Source organism: Diospyros lotus, chromosome 9, assembly GCF_014633365.1.
Source record: "Diospyros lotus cultivar Yz01 chromosome 9, ASM1463336v1, whole genome shotgun sequence".
Classification (NCBI taxonomy): domain Eukaryota; kingdom Viridiplantae; phylum Streptophyta; class Magnoliopsida; order Ericales; family Ebenaceae; genus Diospyros; species Diospyros lotus.
Window position 1 is genome coordinate 33,479,685 of NC_068346.1, and position 17,504 is coordinate 33,497,188.

The 17,504-nt window shown below is 35.6% G+C and overlaps 1 protein-coding gene across 1 annotated transcript; it reads right to left on the reverse strand.

Annotated features, from left to right (window-relative positions):
* Positions 1-12,264: 12,264 nt before the first annotated feature.
* LOC127810431 (glucan endo-1,3-beta-glucosidase-like) lies at positions 12,265-14,702 on the reverse strand. Its single transcript, XM_052349923.1, has 3 exons — positions 13,492-14,702; positions 12,722-13,058; positions 12,265-12,623 (listed from the first exon to the last, which is right to left on the reverse strand). Exons 1-3 carry the CDS (start codon positions 14,542-14,544, stop codon positions 12,595-12,597), a joined length of 1,419 nt encoding a protein of 472 aa, XP_052205883.1. The 5' UTR covers positions 14,545-14,702; the 3' UTR covers positions 12,265-12,594.
* Between the last annotated feature and the right edge of the window lie 2,802 nt (positions 14,703-17,504).

Genomic DNA, 17,504 nt, shown 5'->3' on the forward strand with positions numbered 1-17,504 from the left:
ATATATACCTTCTTCTTCTTGTTTTATTTGCAATCTTAGAAAGTACTTAAGTTCTCCCATCATACTCATCTCAAATTCTCCTTGCATAAGAATTACAAATTGATCACAAAGAGATTTATTTGTAGATCCAAAAATGATGTCATCCACATATATTTGAACTAATAAGATGCCCTTATCATGACTTCTTATAAATAATGTTGTATCTATTTGGCCTCTTTTAAATCCTTTTTCTAAGAGAAACTTACTAAGTCTCTTATACCAAGCTCTAGGGGCTTGTTTTAGACCATATAAAGCTTTAGATAATTTGAACACATGGTCTTCATATTTGTGATTTTCAAAGCCCGGGGGTTGTTCTACATAAACTTCTTCATTAATATACCCATTTAAGAAAGCACTCTTAACATCCATTTGATATAATTTGAAGTTTTTGAAACAAGCAAATGCTAACAACATTCTTATGGCTTCCAACCTAGCAACAGGGGCATAAGTTTCATCATAGTCTATATCTTCTTCTTGACTATAACCTTAAGCCACTAACCTTGCTTTGTTTTTAGTTACAACTCCATTTTCATCCATCTTATTTCTAAATACCCATTTTGTGCCTATAATAGGATAATCCTTTGGTCTTGGCACTAGTTTCCAAACTTCACTTCTTTCAAATTGATTTAGTTCTTCTTGCATGGCAATAATCCTATTTTCATCTTCTAAAGCTTCTTTGATATTTTTGGGTTCAACTTGAGATAGGAAGGCAGCACATTGGCATTCATTCCTAATGGAAGATCTAGTTCTAATGCCTTTGGATGGATCTCCTAGGATTTCATTCATTTTGACATATTTCCTTTCTCTTGGAAATGTTGGATCTTTTTCAAATTGATGTTCTTGATCTTCTTCAATTGAATCGTTTTCTTGAGCATTAGACTCATTTTTTCTTATAGAAAGTTTTTTAAAATTTTGAGTTACATTATTTTCACCATCTTCTCTAGGTTTTGGAACCTCAAAGCTTATATCATCAACTATTACTTGAATTGTTTCCTCTACCACTAGGGTTCTTTTGTTGAATACCCTATAACCTTTACTTTGAGATGAATAACCTAAGAATATACCTTCATCACTTTTAGCATCAAATTTACCTAGAGATTCTTTTCCATTGTTGAGAATATAGCAAGTACTACCAAATACATGAAAATGACTTATGTTGGGTTTTCTTCCTTTAAATAATTCATATGGAGTCTTTTTCAATAAAGGCCTCATTGAAACTCTATTTAAAATATGGCAGGTAGTATGCACAGCTTCTGCCCAAAAGTACTTAGGAAGGTTTTTATCACAAAGCATTGTTCTAGCCATTTCTTGTAAAGATCTATTCTTTCTTTCTACTACACCATTTTGTTGAGGAGTCCTAGCACAAGAAAAGTTATGATCTATTCCATTTTCTTCACAAAACAGTTTGAAGGATTCATTTTCAAATTCTCCTCCATGATCACTTCTAATTTTTGAAATACAAAAGCCTTTTTCTCTTTGAATTCTTTTACTAAATATTTCAAATGACTTAAATGTTTCATTTTTAGATGCAAGAAAAATTACCCATGTGAATCTAGAATAATCATCTACTATAACTAAAACATATTGTTTACCTCCTAAGCTTAGAGTCCTCATTGGACCAAATAAGTCTAAGTGAAGTAGTGTTAGAGGTCTAGATGTTGATACTTCATTTATTGGTTTGAATGATATACTGATTTGTTTGCCTTTCATGCAAGTGCCACAAATGTGATCTCTTTCAAATTTAAGCTTAGGCAATCCAATAAAAAGATCATGTTTCACTAACTTGTTTATTAGGTTCATACTAGCATGCCCTAACCTATTATGCCACAGCCAAGAATATTGAGATGAATTTGCAACTAAACAGTTTTCCATTTTGGGAGATTCTAGGAATGTGAGATAGATGTTTCCTACTCTATTTCCTTTTAATTTTATTTCTTTTGACTTAGAGCACACAACTTTACAAGAGTTAGCATCAAAACAAACTTCATAGTTTAAATCACACAGTTGACTAATACTAATCAAATTATGTTTAAGACCATCAACAAGAAACACATTCTCTAAAGTAATATTTTCAAAAGAAATAGAACCCATACCTATAATCTTACCTTGAGAATTGTCACCATAGAAAACCTTACCTCCTTCCTTGAGAACAATGTTGCTGAGAAGATCTTGATCTCCTATCATGTGCCTTGAGCAGCCACTATCAAGGAACCACTTGCTCCTTGGATCATTTGAAACCAATGCAGCCTACACAAGAAATCATTCACGTTGTTCCCTTTGGTACCCACATCTTCTTGGGTCCATTCTTGTTAGAAGATACTACATCTTTAGGAACCCAAACTTGTTTGAATTTTTGAGGAAAATTTCGTATGAAACATTTGTTAATTGAGTGACCATCTTTTCCACAGTAGTGACAGGTAATACCTCTTTTTGAAAACTTTGGTTTGAAAAATGGTTTTCTTTGAATAAATTTTTGGTTTGCTGCTTTAACAAACACTATTTTACAAGAGCTTGCTTGGAAAGGATCAAATCCAATTCCTTGTTTATTTCCAAAGTTTCTTTGAGCTCCAAGTATCATTTCTAGTTTATTTTTACCTTCAACTAACTTTTCTAACGATTCCTTCATGTCTTTGTTTTCTTTCAAAAGATTTTCCTTTTCAGCACTTAAACTGTTTCTTTCATTTTCTAACAGTTCTATTTTATCATTCAGATTATTTACCTCATTTTCTAAGGAATTTAATTCTCTTTTTAAATCAATATTTTTCTCATTCATATGCTCACATTCACATAGCAAGTCATTAAATGCATCATGAAGTTCTTCAAAAGTAAAGTCAGAGGATAGATTAGGATGCTGAGAATTTACCTCATCCTCGATATTGGTCATAAAGCAAATGTTGGCAACTTCTTCATCTTGAGACTCATCACTTGATGAGAGATCTTCTTCACCCCATGCAACTAGAGCCTTTTTCTTCATTTTCCTTTCCTTGCGATCCATCTTTTTCAGTTGGGGGCAGTCACTTCTAATGTGACCTAGTTTCTTACATTCAAAACATCGAAGCTCATTAGATGGATTAGACTTTTTTTGATCTTTTTCTTTCCGAAATGTCTTCCTTTGATTAAACCTACCTTTCTTCATAAATTTCTTAAATTTCCTAACTAACAGAGCAAAATCATCATCTTCACTGTCCTGAGAGTCTTTTTCTTCTTTTTCAACTTTAAAGGCTACATTCTTATCTTTCTTTGGTTCAGCATTATCACTTCGTTTCATCGTGATTTCATGAGTCATTAGTGATCCTAGTAGATTATCAAATTCAAGTTTGTCTAAATCTTTTGCCTCAGTAATAGCAGTGACTTTAGGATCCCATGATCTAGGTAAGCTTCTTAGAATCTTCCTAACTTTTTCACCATTTGTAAAAGTTTTTCCTAGAGACTCTAAAGTTGAAACAATATCATTAAATCTGGTGTACATGTCTTTAATAGATTCATTTTCTTTCATAGTAAATAATTCATAGTCATGAACCAGAATATTTATTTTTGTTTCTTTTACCTGGTTTGTACCCTCATGAGTTACCTCCAGTTTATCCCAAATTTCCTTTGTTATTTTGCATGTTGATATTCGGTTGAATTCCTCTGGGCATAATGCACAAATCAATGTGTTCATTGCTTTTGCATTTGTCTCCATACTCATTCTCTTTTCAGCTGTCCATTTGTCCATCTTTTCCATGTCAGCCAAGGTGACTCCTTTCTTAATAGCTTGCATAAGACTTGAATCCTGCATAAGATAGATATTCATTCTAGCTTTCCAGTAATTATAGTTAGTACCATCAAAATAAGGTGGACGAGAAGTACTCTGTTCTTCATGATTAGAGGAGCTAGAAAAGTATGCCATTATGTGGATCTTAACCCTAGGTTGTTAGACCTAATTGAAAATAATGGGAACCACGCTCTGATACTAATTGATAGAATTAAGCTAATGTGGTATCCACCAAGAGGGGGGGTGAATTGGTATATAAAAAAAAATCTTTTGGAAAGTGAATATTTTTGTGTAAAGAGGAATAATTATGTGGTCTTATTGATGATTACACAAAATCAAAAGTGCAACGATGCAAACTTAAAAGAGAAAGTATAAAGAGTAGTGAAAACACAGATTTATAGTGGTTCAGCCTTCCAAGCTTAATCCACTACCTTAGTTATCCACTAAGGATTTTAAAACCAATATCACTATCAACCCCCTACTCAATATGAGCAGGTCCTCTAGTCCTTGACTAGGTAATGTACAACCTCCCAATTTAATGGGCCCTCTAGCTACTGTTAGGAAGAAATACAAACAATGAAGTAGAGAATCTAAGAGTACAACTCTTAGTTACAATTTTCTCTCTTTAAATAAATAAACGAGGCTTAAAAATAATAGAACAATATATATCAAAGCCTCTTAAATGAGAGTACAGAGAGAAAAAAGATGAAATTCGATGTAACAGTGAAGGCACGATCTTTCAAGATATTCAATGGTTTTTCCAGCAGTCTTTAATGCATCTTCAACCACCTATTTATAGTTGATGGTGGGTATGTTTGAATTTTGGACCGTTGTGAGTGGTTAGCGAGCATTTAATGCAACAAAAACTAGTCGTTATAAAATTTGTGAAACATAATAGTCAACAGAGAAAAAGATTAGTCGACTATTTTTACAAGTAAAATTAAGAATAGTCGACAGACATAAACTGATAGTCGACTATTTCTAATACAAAAATCCAATAGTCGACAGACATACTTGAATAGTTGACAGTTGCTGAAATGTGAAGAATTTTTTGAATTTCATGAACAAAAATAGTCGACAGATCAGAAGGCATAGTCGACTATCCTTACTCGATAGTCGACAGATGTTAAAATAGTCGACAGATGCTTGAATAGTGGACAGAACAATCAAAATAGTCGACTATTTCAAAGCATAGTCAATAGAATGAACTTGATAGTCGACTATTCTTTTGAAAATCTTGAATTTTCAATACATCCTTATTCGATTCTTTTAAAAACTCATTTTGATCATCTTGAAAGCAAGTTGAGATTATCAAGAGTTATAATTTGAAATAAATCAATCTTAACAAGCAAGTTGAAATTATCAAAAGTTATAATTTGAAACAAATCAATCTTAACAAGCATACTCAATATTTCATATCTTGCTTTAAGATTTATATACTAAAAATGCATTTTCTCATTCATATAATCCATATAGAAGAAATTGATTTTCATATAGTCATTATCAAAACTATTTTATTACTAAGAGTGAAATATCAACTGCCACCAGATTCCCACCTTGGTTTGTGCATATCATGATGTGTGTGTTGTATAGGGATTGGGTTGCATTCACTGGAGGGACATGCTTTGTGTGTGATGGGATATATGGGCATTTGCATGACCCGGTTGGTCTAAGAGCCGATTTGGGTTCTCTAAGTGAGCCGGTGCATTTAGAAACATTTTGCATGTGTATATTCTTATGTAAGCGTAGCATGGCCTGATGCTTGGTTTATGGGGGCCTTAACATCACGTTTATGCTACAGATGCCATTGCATTTCTTATGTGTTGCATTGCATGGCGAGAAGAGTGATTTTGATGATGGCACAGACCCGGTAGATTAGCTGGGGAGTGTGGCACGGACCCGATAGGTTAGCCGGGGAGTGCGAGGCTATAATAATGGCACAGACCCGGTAGATTAGTCGGGGAGTGCGGGTTCCGAACTTAAGGGTGAATGGTCTCATGCTATACACATGTTATGAATGTCAGAAAAAACTGACCAATGTCAGGAAAATACAGGTCTTTATGGATAAGGATATGGTAGCCTATGTTAGGCTCCAACAGGTTTGTATGCGGGACTTGGGTGCCAATGGGTGGCTTATGTGGGCCCCAAGGACCTTTATGTGCAATTAACTTTATGTTATGCATAGAGATAAGACACGTATGAATCATGACATGGCGTGGTTGCATTGGCATGAATTGCATAGGGCATCATAGGAAGGGTCATATCTTTAATTTACAACCTTTCTTTCATGAGCTTGCTGAGTCTCGCGACTCATCTTTGTTTTCCATCATTCCAAGTAAGAGAGTGGTCCAAGGGATCAGGTATGTTTGACAAGGTTGGGCTCAGTTCATCAAGCCATGATAGCAAGTACAGAGCTCCCCCGAGACTAAGTCCTGGGTATCATTGTGCCTATGTTAAGGTTAATGTTTTATATTTTTGAGATGTATGTGTATTATGTAAGCCCGGGTGAGCTCATGTTGTAAATGCTTATGCAAAAATGTCTATGAGATTCTATGAGATTTAAAAGATATGGTTTAAATAAGGGTGGTGTTTGAGTTTTTAGTTTGTGCTATTGTTCTATATCACTCAAGTGGTGACCCTCTCACGGATCTTCTATGCTAGCGGGGGCTTCAGGAGGCGGGCCGTTACATCCATAGTCTTAAAAATGTGATACTTTAAATATTAATTAGCATTGAAAAACCCTAGTATTTGACAACCTTAAATATTTTTTATGAATTTGTTAAAATATCACATTTTCAAGACTATAATATAATTATTAAAATAATTAATAATTAATTAATCACTACATTTGATTTAATGCAAGTTTTTGAAGGAAAAAATTCACCATTGATTGACACTTGGCAAAATATTTTGTTTGACTATCATATTTTAATATTATATAAATATATATAGAATAAAGATATAAAGATAATATTTTAAATAAATGGACAATTTTCTATAACTTAATTAATAGTTTAAGTTGTCTATTAATATATCTCATAAAACCCATGCAAATTTAATACAAATTTTAGAGGTAAAAAATAGCTTGGCAGATTTTTGGAGGGAACAAAAATTTGCAAACTATTCTACTTTAATATAATATATTATATATTATTATATTATAGAAAGATAAGATTTTATTTAATGGATAATTTTTTGTGACTTAGTTAATATTTTAAGTGTCTATTCATATTTCTCATAAATAGTATTTATTTTTGATTGATTGACGAATTAATTGATGAAAAGATCTAATAAAAAATATTTATTTTTGATTAATTAATAGTATTGAAAAATTCATGCAAATTTAATACAAATTTTAGATGTAAAGAATAGTTTTGTGTATAGATATTCTTACACATATTATATACCTTAATATAATATAACACATTTTATTTTTTTTACTCACTTGAAGTGTCTGAACTTCACTTGATTAATCCCCAAGAATAGGTAATCTTCTCCCTTGATGCATCCTAGATAAATTTGAATGCAGATATAATTTATACATACTTAGAATTGAATATTTACTACAATTTATAAGAAATTTACCTTATAACGTTACTGTTATCTTTCATATATATATATATATATATTTAAGATTAACAACTTATGGGAGAGGGAGACCCCTTTATGCGTCCAATGCTCCAGAGTCTTCTGCGTTGTTCTTTCATCTTTTCGCATCTGTTTATTAGTATAAAGTAATCTAATCCTCTAATCTTGTATATATATATAAATATAATATAATATATTAAGTTTCTAAAAATGTACATATATATTATATAATAAGAAAAATGTTACTTAAACAAATAATTGAATTATCGAAAGAATGATTGAAGACTTCAAATAATAAAAATGCCCTTACCTAATTTGTCACTATCGCCTCTAGATGAAGTCCGATCAGGTTAAGTCTGATTGGGCTTCATCATGCCTAGACTTCTTTCATTCGTGGTATCTTGATGATCGATGATGAAATCTAATTTATGAAGTTCGATTGAACTTCATCATCAAATGAAATTCAATTTGATTATCAAATATGTCAATACATATAGCATGGTCGATATGATAATGTGTGTGTGTCATAACATATATCAATGTGTGTACATGTGCATGTCAGCCCCTCCTATTTTCTATTTCCCCCACTTTTCTTTACTTTATTATTATTATTAATTTTTTAATATAATACATGTTACATATTGAATATTATAATAAATTTTTTATCAACAAGCCTTGGGGCGACTCATTGAGGCATATAATGATGTAAAATTTTTAATAGGCCCTCAATTATGTTAGGTCGAGTTTTTACCTAAACCCAACTAAATAAATTATAAAAAAAATTAATTAATAAATTAAAATTATAAATTTTGGTAATTTAATTTTAAATTCTCGCAAAGAACTATTATAAGATATTGAATAAATTGTGTTAATTATCAATATATTTATATTACTACATTATTTCTTATTTTTTTTCTTTAATAAGTTTCGCCCTTACTAAAAAATATTTCTGGTGCATGAGGGCCAAGAGAGTTAGAGGAAGAGAAGACAGACAAAACGGAACATTAGATTAATCGGACGGACAAGAAGAAGAAGACGGAACTAGGCCTGCTGGAATTTTTTGGGAAGAAGAACGCACGCCCAATATGTTTTTTGGAGAAAACCGAGGAGGATGCTCATGCGCCCAGCGCACTCCCCTTACCTTCTTAACATTATTGCCTTTGCACAATTCTTGCCGCTCGTGCCCTCGATTTCGATAGAGGAGGTAAATCATAGGTGAAGGTTATGTTTCACTGCGTAGGACAAGGAATTGAACCCACAATTTACTGATGCGAATCCCAACTTATTGTAGTCCAACTACTTGACCTATGCCTTGAGACCCTCTTACCTTCTTAATATCACAAATTATCATATAATTTAAACATATATGTCGACAGTTACACGTGGAGATTAGATCTCCCAACCTCCCCAATTTCAATCCTACTACTCCTAGGCGCATGATTGTGCCTTTTGCTAGCCCACTCAATGTCCCTTCCAATTTCTCTTGGGATTAGTGTCCTTGTGCGGTCCCTTACCACTCGTGCCCTCATTTTGGCAGATAAGGTAAATCGCAGGTGGAGACTTTGTCTCACTGTGCAGGGTAAGGAATCGAATCGACGACCTACTGATGTGAATCACAACTTATCATTACCCAACCACTTAACATGTACCTTAGGGGCTCTCTTTCAATTTCTCTTGAAGCTAGCCCCTTTAATTACTTAAATAAATAATTAAATTAAATTAAATTAATTAATTAATTCTTATAATATTATATATGTATAACAATTATACATATAATATTATACCCGAATTAATTTTATTCGGAGGACATTTCTCAGAAATAATATCCTGCTAAAAGCATCATTAACTCTTAATAATATTTTTATCAATTAGTAACACTAGAAAAATAGGTAACTAGCTTGGATTCACTAATCCAACGCATAACCTACTTAGAGTATGACCTTCTAGGGTCACATAGCAATCAATACACGTCAACTCTTTGACGCCGATTGTACACTTCGACCTATTAAAAGAATCTATTCATCTCTCCAAAACATTTTGAAGGATTTTAAGTATCCCTTAACTAGGACTTATAACGATCCTAATGACAATGTCGTCAGAGCTTCATGTAAACCCATTTGGGCTCTCAATTATCGTGTACTATATCCCTCCACTAAGTAACCTCCCGATCAAGTTGAGCGATGGTCTGATTAAAGTCACAAGACTCGGTAACTATGTTAGATCTAGTTTGGGGTGATTGAGATGGTATACCAAAACTCTTTCTGACATCAAAAACTCATTTTCAATGTACATACCTTGGCTAAGGATTTCTCCAATCACTAACCAATTGAGAATGAATAGGTTGTTGACCCCTATCTGATGGAGGACAATGAATCCCATTAGCAAGCATCTATCTCTATACACCACTGCCTAAAGACCACACAGAAAACATTCTCACCTCTCACACCGAATGGTTCTACTCAATAGCAAATCCTTGACAGCAATGTACAAGTCAACTTTGTCGTTTCCAGTCAAAGGACCAGATACACAATCGAGAACCAACAACAGATCATTAATCCCTAAAGCCATGTGATCTATCACAGGCATCACATTCAGTGGATGTTCAACTAACACCCATCCACTTGTCTATTATATGCATTTCATGCAATGTGACAATGACTCACCACCCCATTTCATTAGCATCTCATGCTAAACAATGGTAGTAACACATGTGCTCGTCCATGAACGATAAATCATATTCCTCTTCTGATAAATCATATTCCCTTTCCGAAAATACCTTTAAGAAATCCCAAACTTCATCACACTATTCTTAACACTTAAGAATAAGATCTCTACTAGAAAATCTAGGGAGTCATTCATAATTAAATGGAGAGTTATGAATGAAAATATGACCATAAATGACAATTAAGACTATATCATACTAGATATCATCTAAATCTATCATTAGTGCATTACCAATAGGACGAAGGACTCGCCCTAGACATACTCAAATAACAAGAAGATCATTAAGATGTTCGAGGGTCACTTACGTCAATGGACGGAGGACTCGCCCCGAACACACGTGAATGATAAGATGCCCACAAGCTCTCACCGCATTTAGACACGAATAAATGCCTCTTCAAAACCAAAGGACTAGGGAACAATGATGCAATGTGAAATTTTATAACAAATCAATCCACACAAAGGATTGAGAGGCAGCAATGCAATCTTCCTTAATAAAAAATCCTATGACAGAACTAGTCGTCCACAAAAGACTAGAGAGTCATATTGCATAGCGTCCCTACTCCGTCCCAGCCTCACCTATATAATCACCTCAAAGCAATTTGGTGATCTACCTGAGACTAAAAATCGAGCGACCCTCTACCTAAGCTCCATTTCTCTTTAATGGTCTGGCCTAAGAGCTTCTTCATAAAAGTCCACAAGGGTAATTAGTTATAGTTAACTAAACTTGAATTTCACATAGTGGACAAGTTCAAGACCAATAATAGGCAGAGAACTAAGTGTAGGCTCTTAACCCTAGCCTCAATCAATATGCTCATCATAATTTCAAAATCTAATTTCAAAATCCTTGTCACTTCCTAGTTTGAGCCCAACTTTCCCTTACGCTCAAATTGTAGAGCTGGTAATAAGAAGGATTTTATTCGAGATGATTAACTTTTATACAACGATTCATTTATAGAACCAAGGTATGGTGCTAATGAACATTGTCCTTCTGTCTTAGCCCTAACTTGTGTGGTTGGCAGATTCTAGAAGCACCCCTAGATCGCAAATTGAAGGAGTTTACTAAAGTAAGGAATGCACGAGAACGATCTAAGACTCATTATTCAAGAAATCAAAATGCAAAAGCATGAAAATAGATCAAAACACAAAACGAGCAAAGAATGGCTTTGAAGCTTAAAATGTTTAAGAGAAGCAAAGGCATGCCATAACATAATTTATTCTTCTCCGAAAAATTCAAATGAAAGAATGGGGTGCAATTGATGTGTCATTAAAAAATTTTTTAAAAAAATTAACAAATTAAAAATAGGAAAGGCAAATCAACCTGAAAAATCAGGCCAGCCCAGAATAGTTAGCCCAAGCCTGGAAGCCAACCGAGTAGACGGCTGCGGCGAGCAATAGAAAGGCCATGGGGCTGACAATGTGACAGGAGGCAGTGGCGGCAGGTGTAGGCAAAGGTCGCGCAAGGCAATGATAAGCCACGCGAGTTGACAGTAGCAAACGATGGCCCCGCGAGGGTGCGACACGACCCGCGATGGCTGCGATGGTGGTAGCGCAGTGATAGCCGCGGAGGGCTGCGCGATAACAACGCAGTGACAACCACAGAGGTTGTGATGGCGATGGTAGGGCAACAACCCACGGGGATGCGACGACAACCCACAGGGGGGCAACAATAGCTCACAAGGGCAACACTAGGCCACGGCTGTGCAACAAGCTATGGCCAGCTGGGCTCGTTGCTAGAATGTTTTTCCCAAGTATAGCGGATGCCACACTACACACAAACTAAGATAATTACAACATCCAAACATTTCTCCAAGAAAATAAATGTAATTTGTAAAAAATAAACATCATTTATAAAAATCTTTATTAAGATTATTTAATATCTCTTTATAAACAAAGAGTCAATCATCCTTAAAAAAATATATGTTCTTTGATATTGATAAAAATTATGAGTCTATAATTTATAATATTCTTAATATTTGAATTAAGTATTAAAATATTTAAACAAGCACTTTCCCACACCATCTAACTATTTTTTTTTAAATTCATGCAAGTTGATAATAACATTTCTAATTAAATAAATTTATTATTTTACCTCAACAATAATAATAAATTCAAACTAAAATAAAATCGTTTGGCATTTTGCCAAAAAAACAATTCAAATCTGGAAAACAATGGGTCATGTCATGTACGACCAAAAGATTGTCGACGATACATATAATTGACAAGCATGTTTATGTTCCATACATACCATAATTGACAGGTATGAGATAGACAATATAACCAGCTTATAGCTTAATCATATGCTAATCTCCAAATGTTTGCACTAATCCTACGAAGACAGATAGATGCAGAGCGACAGACTGACATGCGCATATATATAAACCCCAAAAATTTGCACAAGAAATTGAATCAAATAATCAGCTGCTCATTGCCACGTACATATGCAGCTGCCCTGCCTGCATGGCCGCCGTTTCAATCCCACTCTGATCGTCTCAAACTTCATATAAACACTCACCATAACCTGCACCCACAAATCAATGAAACCAACCGGGTAATTAATTACTCACATGTAAATGTAATTCTCCCTCAAATCATCATATCACTATATATGCGACTTACTGGGGTCTTTGGTGGTGACGACGCCGGTGCCGTCGAAGTGGCAGTTGAAGTCCTGGCGGCCCTTGGCCTGGTAGTAAGCGTTCATGAGATAGGCGGCGTGGGAGCGGACGCTGTTCGGCAGGAAGCACCGCCCGCTGCCCTGCACCGCGCTGCAGTCCACCTGGTTAGTGCTGCACAGCCAGTCGATGTTGTTCTGCAAAGCCGCGTCGCTGGCGTCCGCCTTCGCCACGCACCACTGCTTCCCGGAGCCGCCTTCCGGTGCCGGCGCCCCGCTTCCACTTCCACTTCCACCTCCGGCTGTTGCATTTGGTTGGGCTCCACCTGCGCTGCCGCCAGCCTGGATAATATTTAAATATTACATGACAAAACCCGTTTCCCAAACAAGCGACGTGGGTGGTGGGGACACAACGCTAAAGAAAGCGCGGGAATCTAAATATAGCCTGAAAAAGCTAGAAGCCGCGTGGCTTCCGCCCTGACACGGGTCACTATCGCTGTGGTCTCGTCAGCTTTTTCACTCAATTTGCGGGTATTCCTTCTATCTATCTATCCATCTGTAATCACTGTCTCTCTCTCTCTCTCAAAATGAGGTCACGTGACACACGTGGTCCGATGTGCAGTAGCCAGCTTGAATAGAAAACTAAAGCTTTTTGTAAAAAATTAAAAATTCAACGAATGTGACAGCCAGCCAGCCCTAACGCTGCAGATAAATTGTAATTTAAGAGGGAAAAAAACAAATTAATTTTGAATGAATGAATTAATTAATGCCGTACCTTTCCATCTCGCAAGATGCCGATATCATAGACCGAAGAAAAGTCCGGCCGGAACAACCCGAAATTCCTCTCGGCCTCCGACCCGGGCTTCAGGTTCTCGTTGAAAAGCGCGAAAATGTAGGTCTCGAACTTTCGGCCGGGCATCAACGGCGTCCCCACGCCGGACTTGGCTTTGTAGAGGATATTTAGGTTGTGCCACCGAGCGTTCTCGACGGTGCAGTGGAACATCCCCGGGTCGCCCTTCGACGGCCACCCCACCTCCCCGACGGCGATCTCTACGTCGGCGAAACCCATTTTCTTCATCGACATGTGCACCGCGTCCAGAAGCAGGTCGTACACGTTGAAGTACTTTTTCCCGGTGACGGGGTCGAGCTTCCCCGGGTTCCGGTGGAAGAGAGAGAAGTCGTTGTTCTGAGGGCTCCACGAGAAGTACGGATATGGGTTCACCATGAACGGAGAGTGAGTCTGGCGGTGGAACTCGAGCATCGGAGCCAGAACGTTACGGTCCCATCCGGGACGGAACATTGCCGAGCTGGGCGGATCTGAGCTCAACAAAATGCCCAGAGAATGCGGCGTCGAGACCTTAATATCTCCGAGCCCCGATCGCCGGAGAGCGTTGTTGAGAGATTTCATGGCCGGGACGAGATTCGAAACCATGTTCTGGTCGCCCCAGTGGAGAACCTCGTTTCCGACCAAGAGCAAGTGGATCTTGGTCTGCGGGTAAAAGGGCTTGACGTTGTTGGTGACCCACCGGCGGGCGAACCGGGTGTTTGCGAGGGCGGGGATGTCCCCGTTGGGGACGGTGATGCAGACCAGAATGTCGGTGCCGGCGAAGGCCCGTATTATGTCGGGGTTCATGTCGAAGATCTTGACCCGGTCGATGATCGTCTTTTCCTTGATGAACTGCGCCACCTGCTCCGCCGGCGGGAGGTTGTTGGCGACGGTTCCGAAGTTGACGCCGAAGGAGTCCACGGCGGCGAAGTGGTGGAGGAGGACAGAGGAAATGAGGAAGAAGAAGACGGGGCGGGGAGGCAACGGAGGAGGCTTCGCCATGTCTGAATTACCGAAGAGGAGGAGGACGAAGAGTGCTTATCAGGAAGGTTTCGGGTTGGATTGGGGCTCTATTTAACGGCGAGAGAGACAGAGACAGAGAGAGGCTCTGCTAAATTTGGGAAGCGTTAAATATGGCCTTCTGTTTGCTCCTCAATCAATGATTCGGTCAAAGAAAATATTGTCTCATGCTAATGCTTAGTGCTTCTAATACCATTACTAATCAAAATTTACAAGAAAATTTGAGCTTTAATGCTCCCAAACAAATCATTACTTTGAAATACCTAAATTACAAAATTTAATTAAAATTAAAAAAATAGGCTGTCAGACTGCTGATAATTCTGTGTTTTGAGTTCCCAAGGCTCCCACGCTTCGACGCCACGGCTTTGACGGCCGACCATACGGACCATTGCTGTGGCCGCCGCCGATTGGTACGCGTCTTTTACTCGCTGCGACAACGAAAGACTGTCTTTTATAATTTCTTATCTTTTGCCATATTATTGAGATTTGTGTAATTATGTCTGTTATGACAAATATTTTCATATTTACATTCTTACCAATTTTGTAACCATCGAGAGTTATTGTCAAAGATGTAATAATAAGTGGTTTACAAATGACGTTACAATCTGTGAGTCACCTCTTCCGGATATCTGCAGAGAAAGAAAATCGATTAGGGGAGGGCACAAGTGAACTTTACATATGCATTTATCAAAAAATAATTTTTTTTTATTAATGCATCATTACGAGTATTTCGCTGTTCGGCCTCATGATATCAGCAGACAATTTAAATTAGAAAATTCAATGGCCAGTTCAATCCCTACCCCGCCGCAAACGTGAGGGTGACCAGCGATTTTCAACTTTCGAAATTACTCTGATTACTGAATTTTTTCGTCAATCAGGGCTCAAACACTAATCTAAGGGTTCAAAGAATAACACCCCAGAGTATATTTTTTTTGGCGACAGAGTTATGTCTTAGGGGCATTAAAAAAAAAATTATATTTATAAGAAGTGGTTGAGACTGATTTAAGTATTAGAGAGTCAGACTAACCTACATTTTTAATTAATTTCTTTCTCTGCAGGTTCCTCGAAAAGGTTACTCATAGACCACCTTGATGAAGATGCTCTCTCGCATAAAAAAAATTATTATTATATTTTAAAAACAACAAAATATATAATCTACATGATATTATTTGATTAAATAATAATTCTACATATAAATCAAATGATATTCTAAGATCCAAATATAAGAATATAATTATTTTAAAATATTGATAATACCACATAAGTCAAGTTAGCACAAAATCAAGTAACTTCTCAATTCTCCATATCTCACCTCACTTTGAATATTCACACCTCATATTTTACGTTATAAAAACTGAACAAATATGAAAAAAGTTAAATTGACAAAAAAATCCAAACAAATATGAAAAGAATCAAATTGATTGAAAAACTAAAAAAAAAAAATAAGTGTTACTAAGTGTTAGTTAAGAAAAAGAAATATTACTCGATTATTAACAATTTTTACTCGAATAACTTTTGTGAACAGATTTCAATTTAGAAATATTACTCAATTAAAAGAATTTGCTACTCAAGTAAAATTGATATTACTCGATTAAAAAGTGTCTCTTATTCGAGTAAAAATGATATTTCGATCAGTTCAATTATTTCGAATTTTTTCAATACAAAAATCGAATCAAATTGAAATAATAAAAATTGTCAAATTTAAAAACTAAATAAAATTGACTCAACCTTTAGTTTGAATTAAACTAAATTAATAATTTTAATTAATTCAATTCAATTATTTCGGTTAAATTAAAATTTTACTCCCGAAGTTAAATTTAAAATTAATTAAAGTGGCCAACTGAAAAGCAAACATAGAAATTAAATTTAAAATAAAAAATAGAATAATAATAGGTGGCCATAGTAGAAATAAAGGAATGATTGCACATGAAGGTAGCCGTTAAAAGAATGCCGTTTGTCCATAGAAATAATAAAGGAATGATTGCACATGAAGGTAGCCGTTAACGATGCCGTTTCTTCACAATCTGCTGCTCTCTTTTGCTTTAAATTTCACTTTTTTTTTTCTTTTGCTTTCTTCTTCTTTTCTTTTCTTTTCTTTTCTTTTCTTTCTTCTGTTTTAATTTTTTTTCTTTTTCAAATATTTTACAATTAATATTTTTGCTTTTACTCAGTGAAGTGAAGATTAAGCCAATTGATGATATATATATTGGGTCGAGCCCCTAAATAATTTTATTAATTAATTAAATAATTTAAAATATAATATATTTATTATTAATTAATAAAAATATTTAAATGTAACGTATATACCTACTTAACTCATTATCTTTAAGACAATGATTAATATTGTCCTATAAAATAAAATCAAACCAACTAAGCACCATGAAATTTATACAATTTTAACTAACCAAAAGAATAAGAAGAACAATTAACAAAGTAGAAGATATAAACTATAAAAGATAAGATATAGAAAGTATTTTATACTTTTGTCATTTTTAATATATTTGTTAAGCTTATCTATCGATTCTTGAAAAATAAGTCACGTGATTTTTTATCTAGTATTTTTTAGATATATTTATCTCTCTTCTCCTCCCTCAAGATAAGCATATCTTGGACCTTTTAAATAAAAAAAAATGATGCATATGTCTTTCGATGCATTTTAAAAATTTTAACAAATAATTTAATAAAAATTTTAGAATACTTTTTAACCTTATCTTGACCTAGGTAGCACGAAAATGCATTTGGGATGCCATTTCACCGTTTTCGAACCATTTCCCATTTTGGAGACGGCGAGAATGGCCTGAAACGAATTTTGGGTGTTTCTATAAATTGCGAAACGTATAAGGGCCGTTTCGCAATTTGCTAAAACTTGTTGGAAACACATTTCCTTCCGACGACAACCCCCTCGCATTCTGGAGGCGGAAAGCTAGCCACTCACCCATGCC

Bases quoted from the DNA above. Each gene is read 5' to 3' on its own strand.
- LOC127810431 (XM_052349923.1), bottom strand. From the start codon at position 14,544: ATGGCGAAGCCTCCTCCGTTGCCTCCCCGCCCCGTCTTCTTCTTCCTC. The intron at 13,059-13,491 runs GTACGGCATTAA...AATATTATCCAG, and splicing joins GCATCTTGCGAGATGGAAAG to GCTGGCGGCAGCGCAGGTGG. The intron at 12,624-12,721 runs GTAAGTCGCATA...TTGTGGGTGCAG, and splicing joins CGTCACCACCAAAGACCCCA to GTTATGGTGAGTGTTTATAT.